At 37.9% G+C, this 12,697-nt stretch overlaps 1 protein-coding gene across 18 annotated transcripts in view; it reads left to right on the forward strand.

Moving 5' to 3' along the window:
• The window catches only part of CEP152 (centrosomal protein 152), a 120,307-nt gene that overhangs the window by 43,814 nt on the left and 63,796 nt on the right, over positions 1 to 12,697 (forward strand). For all 18 annotated transcript variants that reach the window (XM_045059349.1, XM_045059351.1, XM_045059350.1 and 15 more), the window contains one exon: positions 7,945 to 8,149. In XM_045059349.1, the coding sequence (XP_044915284.1) occupies positions 7,945 to 8,149 (205 nt within the window). The remainder of the gene's footprint in view (positions 1 to 7,944; positions 8,150 to 12,697) is intronic.

The raw sequence follows: 12,697 nt of genomic DNA on the forward strand, positions 1-12,697 counted from the left end.
TTTTTGGTCAGCTCATTAGCTGTTGTTATTTCCTGGAGATTCTTCTGAGGGGAATTCTTCCGCTTGGTCATTTTGGATAGTCCCTGGCGTGGTGAGGACCTGCAGGGCACTTCCCCTGTGCTGTGGTGTATAACTGGAGTCAGTGGGCGGGGCCGCAGTCAGACCTGATGTCTGCCCCCAGCCTACCGCTGGGGCCACAGTCAGACTGGTGTGTGCCTTCTCTTCCCCTCTCCTAGGGGCGGGATTCACTGTGGGGTGGTGTGGCCCGTCTGGGCTACTTGCTCACTGCCAGGCTTGTGATGCTGGGGATCTGGCGTATTAGCTGGGGTGGGTAGGCAAGGTGCACGGGGGCAGGAGGGGCAGGCTTAGATCACTTCTCCTTAGGTGATCCACTTCAGGAGGGGCCCCGTGGCAGCGGGAGGGAGTCAGATCCGCTGCCGGAGGTTTGGCTCCGCAGAAGCACAGAGTTGGGTGTTTGCGCGGAGCGAGCAAGTTCCCTGGCAGGAACTGGTTCTCTTTGGGATTTTGGCTGGGGGATGGGCGGGGGAGATGGCGCTGGCGAGCGCCTTTGTTCCCCACCAAACTGAGCTCTGTTGTCCGGGGGCTCAGCAGCTCTCCCTCCCTTTGTCCTCCAGCCTTCCCGCTTTCCGCTTTCCGAGCAGAGCTGTTAACTTATGACCTCCCAGACGCGCTAAGTCGCGCTTGTTGTCAGAACACAGTCCGTCAGGCCCCTCCGCTTTTGCCAGCCAGACTCAGGGGCTCTGCTTGGCGGGGAGCCGCCCCTCCGTCCCGGCTCCCTCCCGCCAGTCTGTGGAGCACGCACCGCCTCGCCGTCCTTCCTACCCTCTTCCGTGGGCCTCTCGTCTGCGTTTGGCTCCGGCGACTCCGTTCTGCTAATCCTCTGGCGGTTTTCTGGGTTATTTAGGCAGGTGTAGGTGGAATCTAAGTGATCAGCAGGACGTGCGGTGAGCCCAGCGTCCTCCTAAGCCGCCATCTTGCAAACCTCTGTGTATATGAAAGTCTTAATTGCTCTGTCTCTTTGCTAACACTTGATATTTTCAGGTTTTTACTTTTAACCATTTAATGTGTAATGGTAGTTTATTGTGATTTTAATTTGCATTATCCTAGATTATTATTGAGATTGAGCTCCATTGAAAAACCTATCTCTATTGTGTTTATTGGTGTGTGTGTGTGTGTGTGTGTGTGTGTGCGCGCCTGTGTGTGTGTGTGTATGTGTAGGACTTGCCGATGTCCCTCCTTAGTTTTTTTTTTTTTAATTTTTATTTATTTATTTATTTTTACAAAAATTTTTTTTAACATTTATTTATTTTTGAGACAGAGAGAGACAGAGCATGAACGGGGGAGGGTCAGAGAGAGAGGGAGACACAGAATCTGAAGCAGGCTCCAGGCTCTGAGCTGTCAGCACAGAGCCCGATGCGGGGCTCGAACCCACGGACCGTGAGATCCTGACCTGAGCCGAAGTCGGCCGCTTAACCGACTGAGCCACCCAGGCGCCCCCCTCAGTTTTTAAATGACTGTGTGTGCATGTGTTCTGTTGATGTGTTGGATTTTTTCCTTTTTTAAATATCTTTTTGTATATAAATTCTTTGATGGTTATGTGTATTGTACTTATCGTCTCACTTTTTTTTTTAAATCAGTTTAAAAAAAAATTTTTTTAATGTTTTATTTATTCTTAGAGAGAGAGAGAGAGAGAGAGAGAGACAGAGCATGAACGAGGGGCAGGCAGAGTGAGACAAGGACACAGAATCTGAAGCCGACTCCAGGCTCTGAGCTGTCAGCATAGAGCTCGATGTGGGGCTCAAAGTCACGAGCCGTGAGATCATGACCTGAGCCAAAATCAGGCGCTGAACCCACTGAGCCACCCAGGCACCCCCGTCTCACTTTTAACCTCTAAATTTGTCTTTTAATGAATGGACGTTTTTTAACGTTAGTCAAATTTATCAATCTTTGTGGTTAGTGCTTTTTATGCTCTCTTTAAGAAACCTTCCCTGTTATCCTATGCTGCCTTCTAAAAGCTTTAATGCTTTGTCTTATACTTTAACCATCTCTCTGGAATTGCTGTCTTGTTAGGGTTTTTCTGCTTACTCTTTCTTGTTTACACCTTCAAATGAATTTTATAATTAAGCTTGTTTTATTCCAGAAAAAAAAATCCTGACAATATTTTTATTAGGATCACGTTGAACATATACATTAGCCTAGGGAGAGTTGATATTTTTATGATGTTGAATTCTTTTATCCAAGAATATAGCATGTCTTTTCATTTCCTTAAATCTATTTTAGTCTCTCAAGATTGGTTTGAGACTAGCTTGTTGTTTTTTTTTTTTTTTTTTTTTTTTATCTTTAGGTTTTTGCACAATTCTTGGAAAATTGATGCTTAGGTATTTTATTTTTGCAATAGTAAATAGGGTATTCTTTTTCCATTATTCTTGAGCACTGTTTTGTATATATGACTTATACATTTTGTGTTGTAACCTGTTTTCTAACTCTGTTTGTAGTGGTTTTTCCATTATATTTTAGGCTTTCCGAGATATAATTATATCATCTGTTAATGGAGATAATTGTACCTCATTTTTTTCCACTTATGCTCCAAATTGCTTTCTCTTTCTGGTTACATTAGAGTTCCTTTATCTTATTTAGATGTTGATAGTTTAAATTGCGTTTTCAATGTGACTGTACCATTTTGCATCACCAGAAGCAATGTCTGAGGTGTCAGTTGTTCTACATTGTTGTTAAAACTTGGTGTTGTTAATCTTTTTTAATTTGAATATTTCTAGTGTGTGTAGTGATACCTTACTGTGGGTTTAATTTTTATTTACCTATTAACCAGTGATCTAAGCATCTTTTGCTGTGTTCTTCTTTCCCCTTCTTCTTCCTCTTTTCTTCCTGATGTGGTTAATTGCCATTTGTATGTATTGTTTGGTCTTCAGAAATTTCAGGATATAAGCCCTTTGTCTGATATGTATGATGTGAACATTTTCTTCCATCTCTCGTTTACATTATCATGTTCTCAATGATATCTTTTGAGGAGCAAAAGTTTAAATTTTTATGAATTTAGATTTATCAATGATCTCTTTTATAGTTCATGGTTTTGGGTCCTAATCTGTCACACAGATTTTTTTTTAGGATTTTAAAGGTTTGATAGTTTTACCTCTTACATTTATATCTATATAAATAAATCATTATGGATTAGTTTGTTAGTATGATGTCCATTTTATTCATACCAATATCCAATTAATATAATACCATTTGTCAAAAAACTTTTCATTGAGTTGCCTTGATATCTTTGTTGATAATCAATTGGTCATTTGTGGCCCATTTCTATACTCTCCATTCTGTTCCCCTGCTCTTTTTTGCTGTTCATATTCTTGATACTGTAGCTTTACAATAAGTCTTGAAATGTGTTGGACAAGTCCTTCAGCTTTGTTTATTTTCAAAATTGTTTTGGCTATTCTAAGTTCTTTGCATTTCAAAATAAATTTAATGACTGGTTTGTCAGTTTCCACAATAAAGTCAGATGGAGTTTTGATTGGGATTGTGTCACATCTATAGATCAATTTTGGGAGAATTGACATCTTAAGAAATTACTATTTGTCAATTATAGCTAAATAAAGCTGAAGGAAAAAAAATTGTCTCCCAGTTTCAGAACATGCATGTTATACCTCTCTATTCTTCAGTTTCTCTCAGTAATATTTTGTAGTTTTTATACAGAGATTTCGCTTTGCTAGATAACATCTCCCTTTAGATTGACTTTAGATTGAATTTAGAATTGAAGTTAGATTGAATTCCCTAATTTCCTTTAGCATTTCTTCTAGAGTATGTCTGTTGGCAACAAATTCTTAGTTTTCTTATATGAAAATGTCCTTATTTTGGCTGATTATAGAATTCTGGATCAACTGTTCTTTTATTTCAGCACTTTAAATATATGTTCTTCCCCTGTTTCTGGCCTTGGTGATTTCTGAAGAGAAATCTATTATTATTTAAATCCTTATTCTTGTGTGTAATGGTGTAGTTTTTCTTTTGTTGTTTTCAAGATATTTTTCACCTTTACATTTCAGCACTTTATGATGTGCCTAAGTGTTTTTTTTTTTTTTTTTTAGTTTATTTCATTTGGGGTTCACTGAGCCTGTTGAAAATGTAAATTTATTATGCCTTTAGTAAATTTGTGAAATGTTGACCATTATTACTTTAAATACCATTTCTGCTCATGTCTCTTTCTTCTCTCCTTATAGGTTTACAATTACACAACTTAATTTTTTTTTATCTTTCTCATAGTTCCTCACACTTAACTTTTTTCCATCTTTTTTTCTGTTTTCAGATTGGATAATTTCTGTTGAGCTATTTTCAAGTTCACTCATTCTACTGTCATCTCTGTTTTATGAAGCCTGTATAGGGAAGGCTTTTTATTTCTTTTTTTTTTTTTAACTTTCAGATACTGTGTTTTTCAATGATAAAATTTCTATTTGGTTCCTTTATAGTTTTTACTTCTGTGTTAAGAATTCCTAGTTTTTCATTCACTTTAAATATGTTTTCTTTTACTTCATTGGACACAGACATAATAGTTGCTTTAAACTTTGAAAACTCTTTGTGATAGCTCCAGCATTAACATCTATAGATTTTTTTTCTTGCAAGTTAGTCCATTTTCTTGGTTAGTTGTGGGTCGAGTAATTTTAGATTATATACAGACCCACTTTGCAGATACTGAGTTTTGTTTATGAATTGGCAACCCTATCAGTGCCATTTTGCCAACAATATTTGCTGATTTCATGTCTCTGTGTCACATTTTGGTAATTCTCACTGTATTTCAAACTTTATTATATTCATTATGGTGACCTGTGATCTATGATTAGAAATCGTTAAAAGCTCAGATGTTGGTCAGCATGTTTTAGCAATAAGTTATTTCTTAATTAAAATTTATATATTTTTTAGACATAATGCTATTGCTCACTTAATTGATTCTTTATTTGAGTAGCTTTATTGAAATATTTGCTTTACTGTAGTGGTCTGCAATGAAATCTGTGATATCTCCATGGTATGCCTGTAGTACACATATGATTTTTACGTTGTGTAGAAACTTGTATGGGTGTTTCAGATCTCAATTTATTGGTTCAAGCCTTTGCTACATTGGTTTGAATCCATTCTTGTATGCATACCTCAAGAGTTAGTCACTGTGAGATATGTGTGTATGGCTCATATTTCAGGTAAATTCTCTAAATATTTGACCTGCTGGTTTGTGGGTTTGTTCTGTGCGTGCACAGTTCAGGGCCTTAGACTGAGGCTTGCATACGTTTATGCACAGAATTCATGACTCCTTTTTCTGGTTTTCTTCTCTCTCGGAGTCTTCCTGCTCTCTCTCTTTATCATTGGTTTTCAGCAATTTGATATTAATACAACTTATGGTTTTCTTCGTTTTTCTGTTTGAGATTCATTGAGCTTGTAGGTTTTAATGGGGTTTTAGTTTTCATTGAATAGGAAAATTTTGGTCATTAAAAAATTTTTTGGGGGGCGCCTGGGTGGCGCAGTCGGTTAAGCGTCCGACTTCAGCCAGGTCACGATCTCGCGGTCCGTGAGTTCGAGCCCCGCGTCAGGCTCTGGGCTGATGGCTCAGAGCCTGGAGCCTGTTTCCGATTCTGTGTCTCCCTCTCTCTCTGCCCCTCCCCCGTTCATGCTCTGTCTCTCTCTGTCCCAAAAAAAAAAAAAATAAACGTTGAAAAAAAAATAAATAAAAAATAAAAAATATAAAAAAAAATTTTTTTTTTTTTATTATGCCCCCTTCCTCTCTCCTTTTCTGGGACTTCAGATACAGTTGGGTTAGATACAACTTAACATGCTCAGTATATTTCTGTTTTAGTCTTCTTTCTCTCTATTTAGTTTTGTAGAGTTTTATTGCTGTGTTTATGTCTGCTGATCTTTTCTGCAGTATTAACTAAGCTGTTAATCTCATGCAGTATATTTTTCATTTCAAATGTAGTTTTTGGTCTAAAGTTCAGTTTAGGTCGTTTTTGTATCTTCTGTTTCTCTCATTGTACTCATGTGTTTTCTCTTACCTTCTTGGACCTGCACAATATTTTTAATTAATTTTACCACTGGCACCATTGCTGGCACCATTGTCAGTTTCTATTGATTTTTTTTCCTGGTTGTAGTTGATACTTCCCTTTTATTTTATTTAAAAAAAAATTTTTTTTTTAATGTTTATTTATTTTTGAGACAGACAGAGCATGAACGGGGGGCGGTCAGAGAGAGGGCGACACAGAATCTGAAATAGGCTCCAGGCTCTGAGCTGTCAGCACAGAGCCCGACGCGGGGCTTGAACTCACGGACCGCGAGATCATGACCTGAGCCGAAGTCGGTTGCTTAACCGACTGAGCCACCCAGGCGCCCCACTTTCTTCCCTTTTATATTTTCTTTGCTTATTTGCAGGCCTGGTAAGTTTTGATTAGATGCTGGACATTTTGAATTTTATATTTTAGATGTTAGATTTTGTTGTATTTTTAAAAAATAGTGCTCTTTTTTGTGACACACTTAAGCTTCCTGGGATTCTTTCAAGGTTATTTATTTATTTATTTATTTATTTATTTATTTATTTATTTATTTACTTACTTACTTACTTACTTACTTACTTACTGGGTGGTCTTAGGAAAATATTTCTTTTTTTTCTAATTTAAATTTTCAGTTAACATATAGTACAATATTGGTTTGGTTTCAGAAGTAGAATTCAGGGATTCATCACTTACATACAACACCCAGTGCTCATCACAAGTGCCCTCCTGAATACCCATCACCCATCTAGCTCATCTCCCACCCCCCTTCCTCCATCAACCCTGTTTGTTCTCTGTCGTTAAGAGTCTCTTGTGGTTTGTTTCCCTCTCTTTTCTTTTTCCCCCCATTTTCCAATATGTTCATCTGGCCCCATTACTGAGGCAATATTTGATATTCTATGAATTAGGAGATCTTTTCACTATAGTTCCTTGGAACCCACAGTATTTCCAGCCTTATTCTTTTCCTGCAATTCTTTCCCTGGACTTGCAGTAATTTTCTCACATGTATACACAGATCTCCAGTGCTCTCTTTCTGTGTAGCTTCCTTTCCCATAGTATTTCCCTCCTTAAATTCTAGCCATTTTGACCTTCCCAAACTGAACTCTGCAACTTGGTGAGATTGCTAAGCTGTCTTTGGCCTTTCTCTCCCTGTGCCGCAGGCTGGAAACTTCCCAGGGAGATAGCAGCAGCAATCATAGGGCTCACCTTGTTTGTTTTTCTTTTTTCAGGGATCATTATGGTGTGCTGCCTGCTGTTTAGTGATTGAAAGCCATCCCTTAACATATTTTATTTGGTTTTCCAGTTTTTTTACGGCAGGAAGATAAATCTGGCATTTTTAATCCATTATGGCAAGGAGCAGAAATTCTCCAGTTTTGAAATTTATTGAAACTAAAGTTGGGATTAAATTAGCATGGCTTTTATTTTTTTTATTTTCCCCCCTAATTGCTCAGATATCCATTCAGACTGGTGTTTTAGTAAAAGAGATACAGAAATTGTTAGTCAGGATGACTAGTATTTTACTTTTCACTTCCTTCTTTATTTTCATGTTGTTTCTCTTAGAGTCATGAAGAGCATGTGTATACAGCACACAACTTACCAAAAACCAAAAAAGCATGCCATATTGAAGTTCACCTGGTTTAACTCCTTTCAGTGAGGCAGATGGTCTAAGCATAATAATGGCCTTCTTATGAATAAACTCACTTCTATATATGGGGACATAGCAAAGGTGACAAAGCTTATATATGACAAAGCTTAAAACTGTTTTTGAAACACCAGTATATAGTTGTATAAGTCACAAAACATCTTCACAACTGCAATCACTTTCAAGAAATAACCATGCTTGATTTGTTACTCGATTTCATATTCAACATGATGATTTCTCCTTTAGCATTGTACAGCAAGAAGACCCAAATGAAGAGCTTCCCAGAGACGAGGTCGTCCTGAAGCTGAAAGCACAAGTGCAGCGTTTGCTGGGGAGCAACTCAGTGAAGCGTCATCTGGTGTCTCAGTTACAAACTGAGCTCAGAGACTGTCATAAGAAAATTGAAGATCTCCAACAAGTGGACAAAGATGAAAAAAGCATCAAGGTTGAGGTTTGTAGAGTTAAAAAGCCATTTTTAAAAGACTTTAATGAAGAAAATGCTTACAGTCTTCACATTTAAATCAAGCCTTTGTCTTTCAAGGTCTCATTTGATTTTATTTAGAAGTAAAGTGTAAAGAAGGGAATGCCACATAAAGAAATATATTTTCTAGTTCCTTTTGCAAAGCACCTCATAAATGAGATGTTAGTTAGGCAAAATTCCTTTACCACAAATCCAAGGAAGCAGTCTACGTAACAAAGTATGTGCATTTCCTCAAGATTGGCTTGTATCAGCAGTGTTCTAAAGCCTTAAATTCTCCACAGCTAAATAAATCCCTTAGCATTTTGTTTATGACATTTCTCTTGCCCATGTTCCTATAATAAGAGTCTTTCTATATAAGGAAATTAATTTTGTAGTGGTGGCGTTGTAAGTGAGAAAGGCACAGAAACAGGTTATGTCAGAATCATTGAATCTACTTTTATTTATATTTTTTATTATTTAAAAAATTTTTTTTAGTGTTTTATTTATTTTTGAGAGAGAGAAAGAGTGGGAGTGGGGGAAAGGGAGAGAGAGAGACACAGAATGGGAAGCAGGCTCCAAGCTGTCGTCGTCACAGAGCCCGATGCAGGGCCCAAACCCACGAACCGTGAGATCATGACCTGAGCCAAAGTCCGTCACCCAAGCGGCTGAGCCACCCAGATACCCCGAATCTACTTTTATATACTTCAGTTGGCTTCCTTACTTCATAGATGAGGAAGATGAAGCTGGAGGAATGTGACTTCATAGATGAGGAAAATGAAGCTGGGGGAATGTGTGACATTTCTGAGGTTAGAGTCCATCTTTAGGCAAATTGAAACTAAAACACTTGACTAATAATAGTCAAGATTATTTCCCCAAGATCTTGCTATCACAGAAATCCTTACTCTTGCCCTCATTTAACAGCTTCCTTTTCTATTCTTCCATATTTCCAAATCCCAACCATCTATGCTCTCAATAGAAAAACAAAAAACAAAAACAAAAAACCTAGTAATGAAAGGGAAGGGGGAAAATGAATGTAGGTGGTGTATTCCTTTTCCTTCTGGAAGGAAATAATATTTTACTTCCTACTTTAGTACTGTTTTAGCTCCTGATTCTTTAAACTAGGAGTTGTGTTCACTAAAATAGTCCTATTAAGATATGTAAGATGTTATATGGTACTAATTATTATGGAATTTTGATTGTATATATTTTCCAAAAAATAATAATGTGTTTTCACTGTTTAAATTCTGCCCAGTTGGGCAATATTCCTTCTTCTGAGTAACTGTATTTGATGAGCATAACGCTGATTTCAATGTTAACAACCAAATGAGAAAGAACCCCCAACCTCCAGCACATTGAACATCTTTATGTCAAGCTGTCTTGTTTACCCGTTTTTTAAAAAGGATGAGAATAAATGCGCATGTTTCAATTTGTGTTAGATTAGAATCGATTGGTTCAAGTATTTTGGTGAGAGTAGCCTAGGATTTAGGAACGTGGTTTTGAGTCTTGAACTTTAGCTCAGGTATCCACGGTTCTTGCTCTGTTCTGCACTGAAATTACTGATGGCATTTGCCATAGAGATACACTTCCACATATGTGGCAGTTGATGGTGGCCATGCCTTATGTTTAACAAAATTTAATCTATACCTTTGCCTCTATAGATCAAAGGGAACGATCTCATTGTTGAATACTCTTTTAGTCCAGCTACTCTTGCCATAGTGATTTCTCAGCCGCCCATGTTTGGTTTTTCTTTTTCTTTTTTTTTTTTTTTCAACGTTTATTTATTTTTGGGACAGAGAGAGACAGAGCATGAACGGGGGAGGGGCAGAGAGAGAGGGAGACACAGAATCGGAAGCAGGCTCTAGGCTCTGAGGCATCAGCCCAGAGCCCGACGCGGGGCTGGAACTCCCGGACCGCCAGATCGTGACCTGGCTGAAGGCGGACGCTTAACCGACTGCGCCACCCAGGTGCCCCAATGTTTGGTTTTTCTTAAAAGTGTGACTTACCAGCCTGTGCTGCTTGTCTGTCCTGCTTGCACTTACTATATACGAATTTCTTGAGACTCTTGTCTGGATGATTCTCTGCATGTTTGCTCAATAAATATTTGTTGAATCAATATACCTATTAATCCTTTTCTAGATGGAGGAAAAGGAGAGGAAGTAGTAATTTAACCAACAAGTGTTTTCATTTTTTAATTTTTTTTAATTAAAAAAAAATTTTTTTTTGCATTTATTTTTGATAGAGAGAGGCAGAGCACAAGTGGGGAAGAGGCAGAGAGAGAAGGAGACACACAATCCGAAGCAGGCTCCAGGCTCCGAGCTGTCAGCCCAGAGCCCGACGCCGGGCTCGAACTCACAAACAGTGAGATCATGACCTGAGCCAAAGTCGGACGCTTAACCGACTGAGCCACCCAGGCACCCTATCCAACAAGTGTTTTTATATAAACACTCAAGTTCATAGTCATCTGATTAGCCCATGGACACCTTCAAACTTTGTCTTTGCCTCTTACTTACTTCCCACATCTTTTCTAATGATCTTTCTAGTTAGTGTATAACATCAGAAAACAAGGTTGGGAGGTATATGGAGGAAGAGCAAATCATTCAGCTTAAGCTTTGGTTTTGTTTTGTTTTAAAGCTACTCTGTGCAAGGTCTTATGGGATTCAGTGGAAAGAAACAATGGCCATTCCTTGAAGGAATTTAGGATCTACAACAGCACTATCCAATAGAAATTTGATGGAGCCATATGTATAATTTAAAATGTCCCAAGTATCCCATTAAAGTAAAAGTAATGGTGAAATTAATTTTAATAACATATTTTATTTAACCCAATAAATATCTTCTCAATATATAATCAATATAAAATTATTAATGAGATGGCTTGCATTTATAATAATAATAATTATTATTATTATTTTAAATTTACATCAAAGTTAGTTAGCATATAGTGCAATAATGATTTCAGGAGTAGAATCCACTGATTTGTCCCCTACATACAACACCCAGTGCTCATCCTAACAAGTGTCCTCCTTAATGTCCCTTACTTATTTAGCCCATCCCCAACCCACAACCCCTCCAGCAACCTTCAGTTTGTTCCCTATATTTAAGAGTCTCTTATGTTTTGTCCTCCTCCCTGTTTTTATCTTATTTTTGCTTCCCTTCCCTCATGTTAATCTGTTTTGTATCTTAAATTCCACATCTGAGTGAAGTCATATGATGTTTGTCTTTCTCTGACTGACTCACTTTACTTAGCATAATACACTCTAGTTCCATCCACATTGTTGCAAATGGCAAGATTTCATTCTTTTTGATTGCCTAGTAATATTCCTATACCATTCTTCTTTATCCATTCATTTATCAATAGACATTTGGGCTCTTTCCAAACTTTGGCTATTGTCAGTAGTGCTGCTACAAACATTGGGGTGCATGTGCCCTGTATCCTTTGGATAAATTCTTAGTAGTGTAATTGCTGGGTGGTAGGGTAGTTCTATTTTTAATTTTTTGAGGAACCTCCATGCTGTTTTACAGAGTGGCTGCACCGGTTTGCATTCCCACCAGCAGTGCAAAAGTGTTCCTCTTTCTCCACATCTTCGCCATCATTTGTCGTTGCCTGAGTTGTTAATGATAGCCATTTTGACAGGTGTGAGGTGTTATCACATTGTGGTTTTGATTCGCATTTCCCTGATGATGAGTGATGTTGAGCATTTTTCATGTGTCTGTTAGCCATTTGGATGTCTTTGGAGAAGTGTCTGTTCATGTCTTTTGCCCATTTCTTCGCTGGATTATTTGTTTTTTGTGTGTTAAGTTTGATAAATTCTTTATAGATTTTGGATACTAACCTTTTATCCGATATGTCATTTGCAAATATCTTCTCCCATTCTGTTGGTTGCCTTTTAGTTTTGCTGACTGTTTCCTTTGCCATACAGAAGTTATCTTGATGAGGTTCCAATAGCTCATTTTTGCCTCTGGAGGCATGTTTAGTAAGAAGTTGCTGAGGCCAAGGTCAAAGAGCTTTTTTTGCTTGCTTTATCCTTGAAGATTTTGATGGCTTCCTATCTTTTGTTTAGGTCTGTCATCCATTTTGAGTTTATTTTTGTGTATAGTGTAAGAAAGTGGTCCCGGTTCATTCTTCTGCATGTCGCTGTCCAGTTTTCCCAGCACCATTTGCTGAAGAGACTGTCTTTATTCCATTGGATATTCTTTCTGCTTTGTCAAAAGATTAGTTGGCCATACATTTGTGAGTCCATTTCTCGGTTCTCTATTCGGTTCCATTGATCTATGTGTCTGTGTGTGTGCCAGTACCATACTGTCTTGATGACTACAACTTTGTAAAACATCTTGAAGTCCGGGACTGTGATGCCTTCTGCTTTAGTTTTCTTTTTCAGGATTCCTTTGGCTATTTGGAGTCTTTTCTGGTTCCATAAAAATTTTAGGATTGTTTGTTCTAGCTCTGTGAAAAATGCTGGTGTTATTTTGATAGGGATTGCATTAAATATGTAGATTGCTTTGGGTAGAATTGACATTTTAACAATGTTCTTCCAATCC

Source organism: Felis catus, chromosome B3 (assembly GCF_018350175.1).
Source record: "Felis catus isolate Fca126 chromosome B3, F.catus_Fca126_mat1.0, whole genome shotgun sequence".
NCBI classification, from domain to species: Eukaryota; Metazoa; Chordata; class Mammalia; order Carnivora; family Felidae; genus Felis; species Felis catus.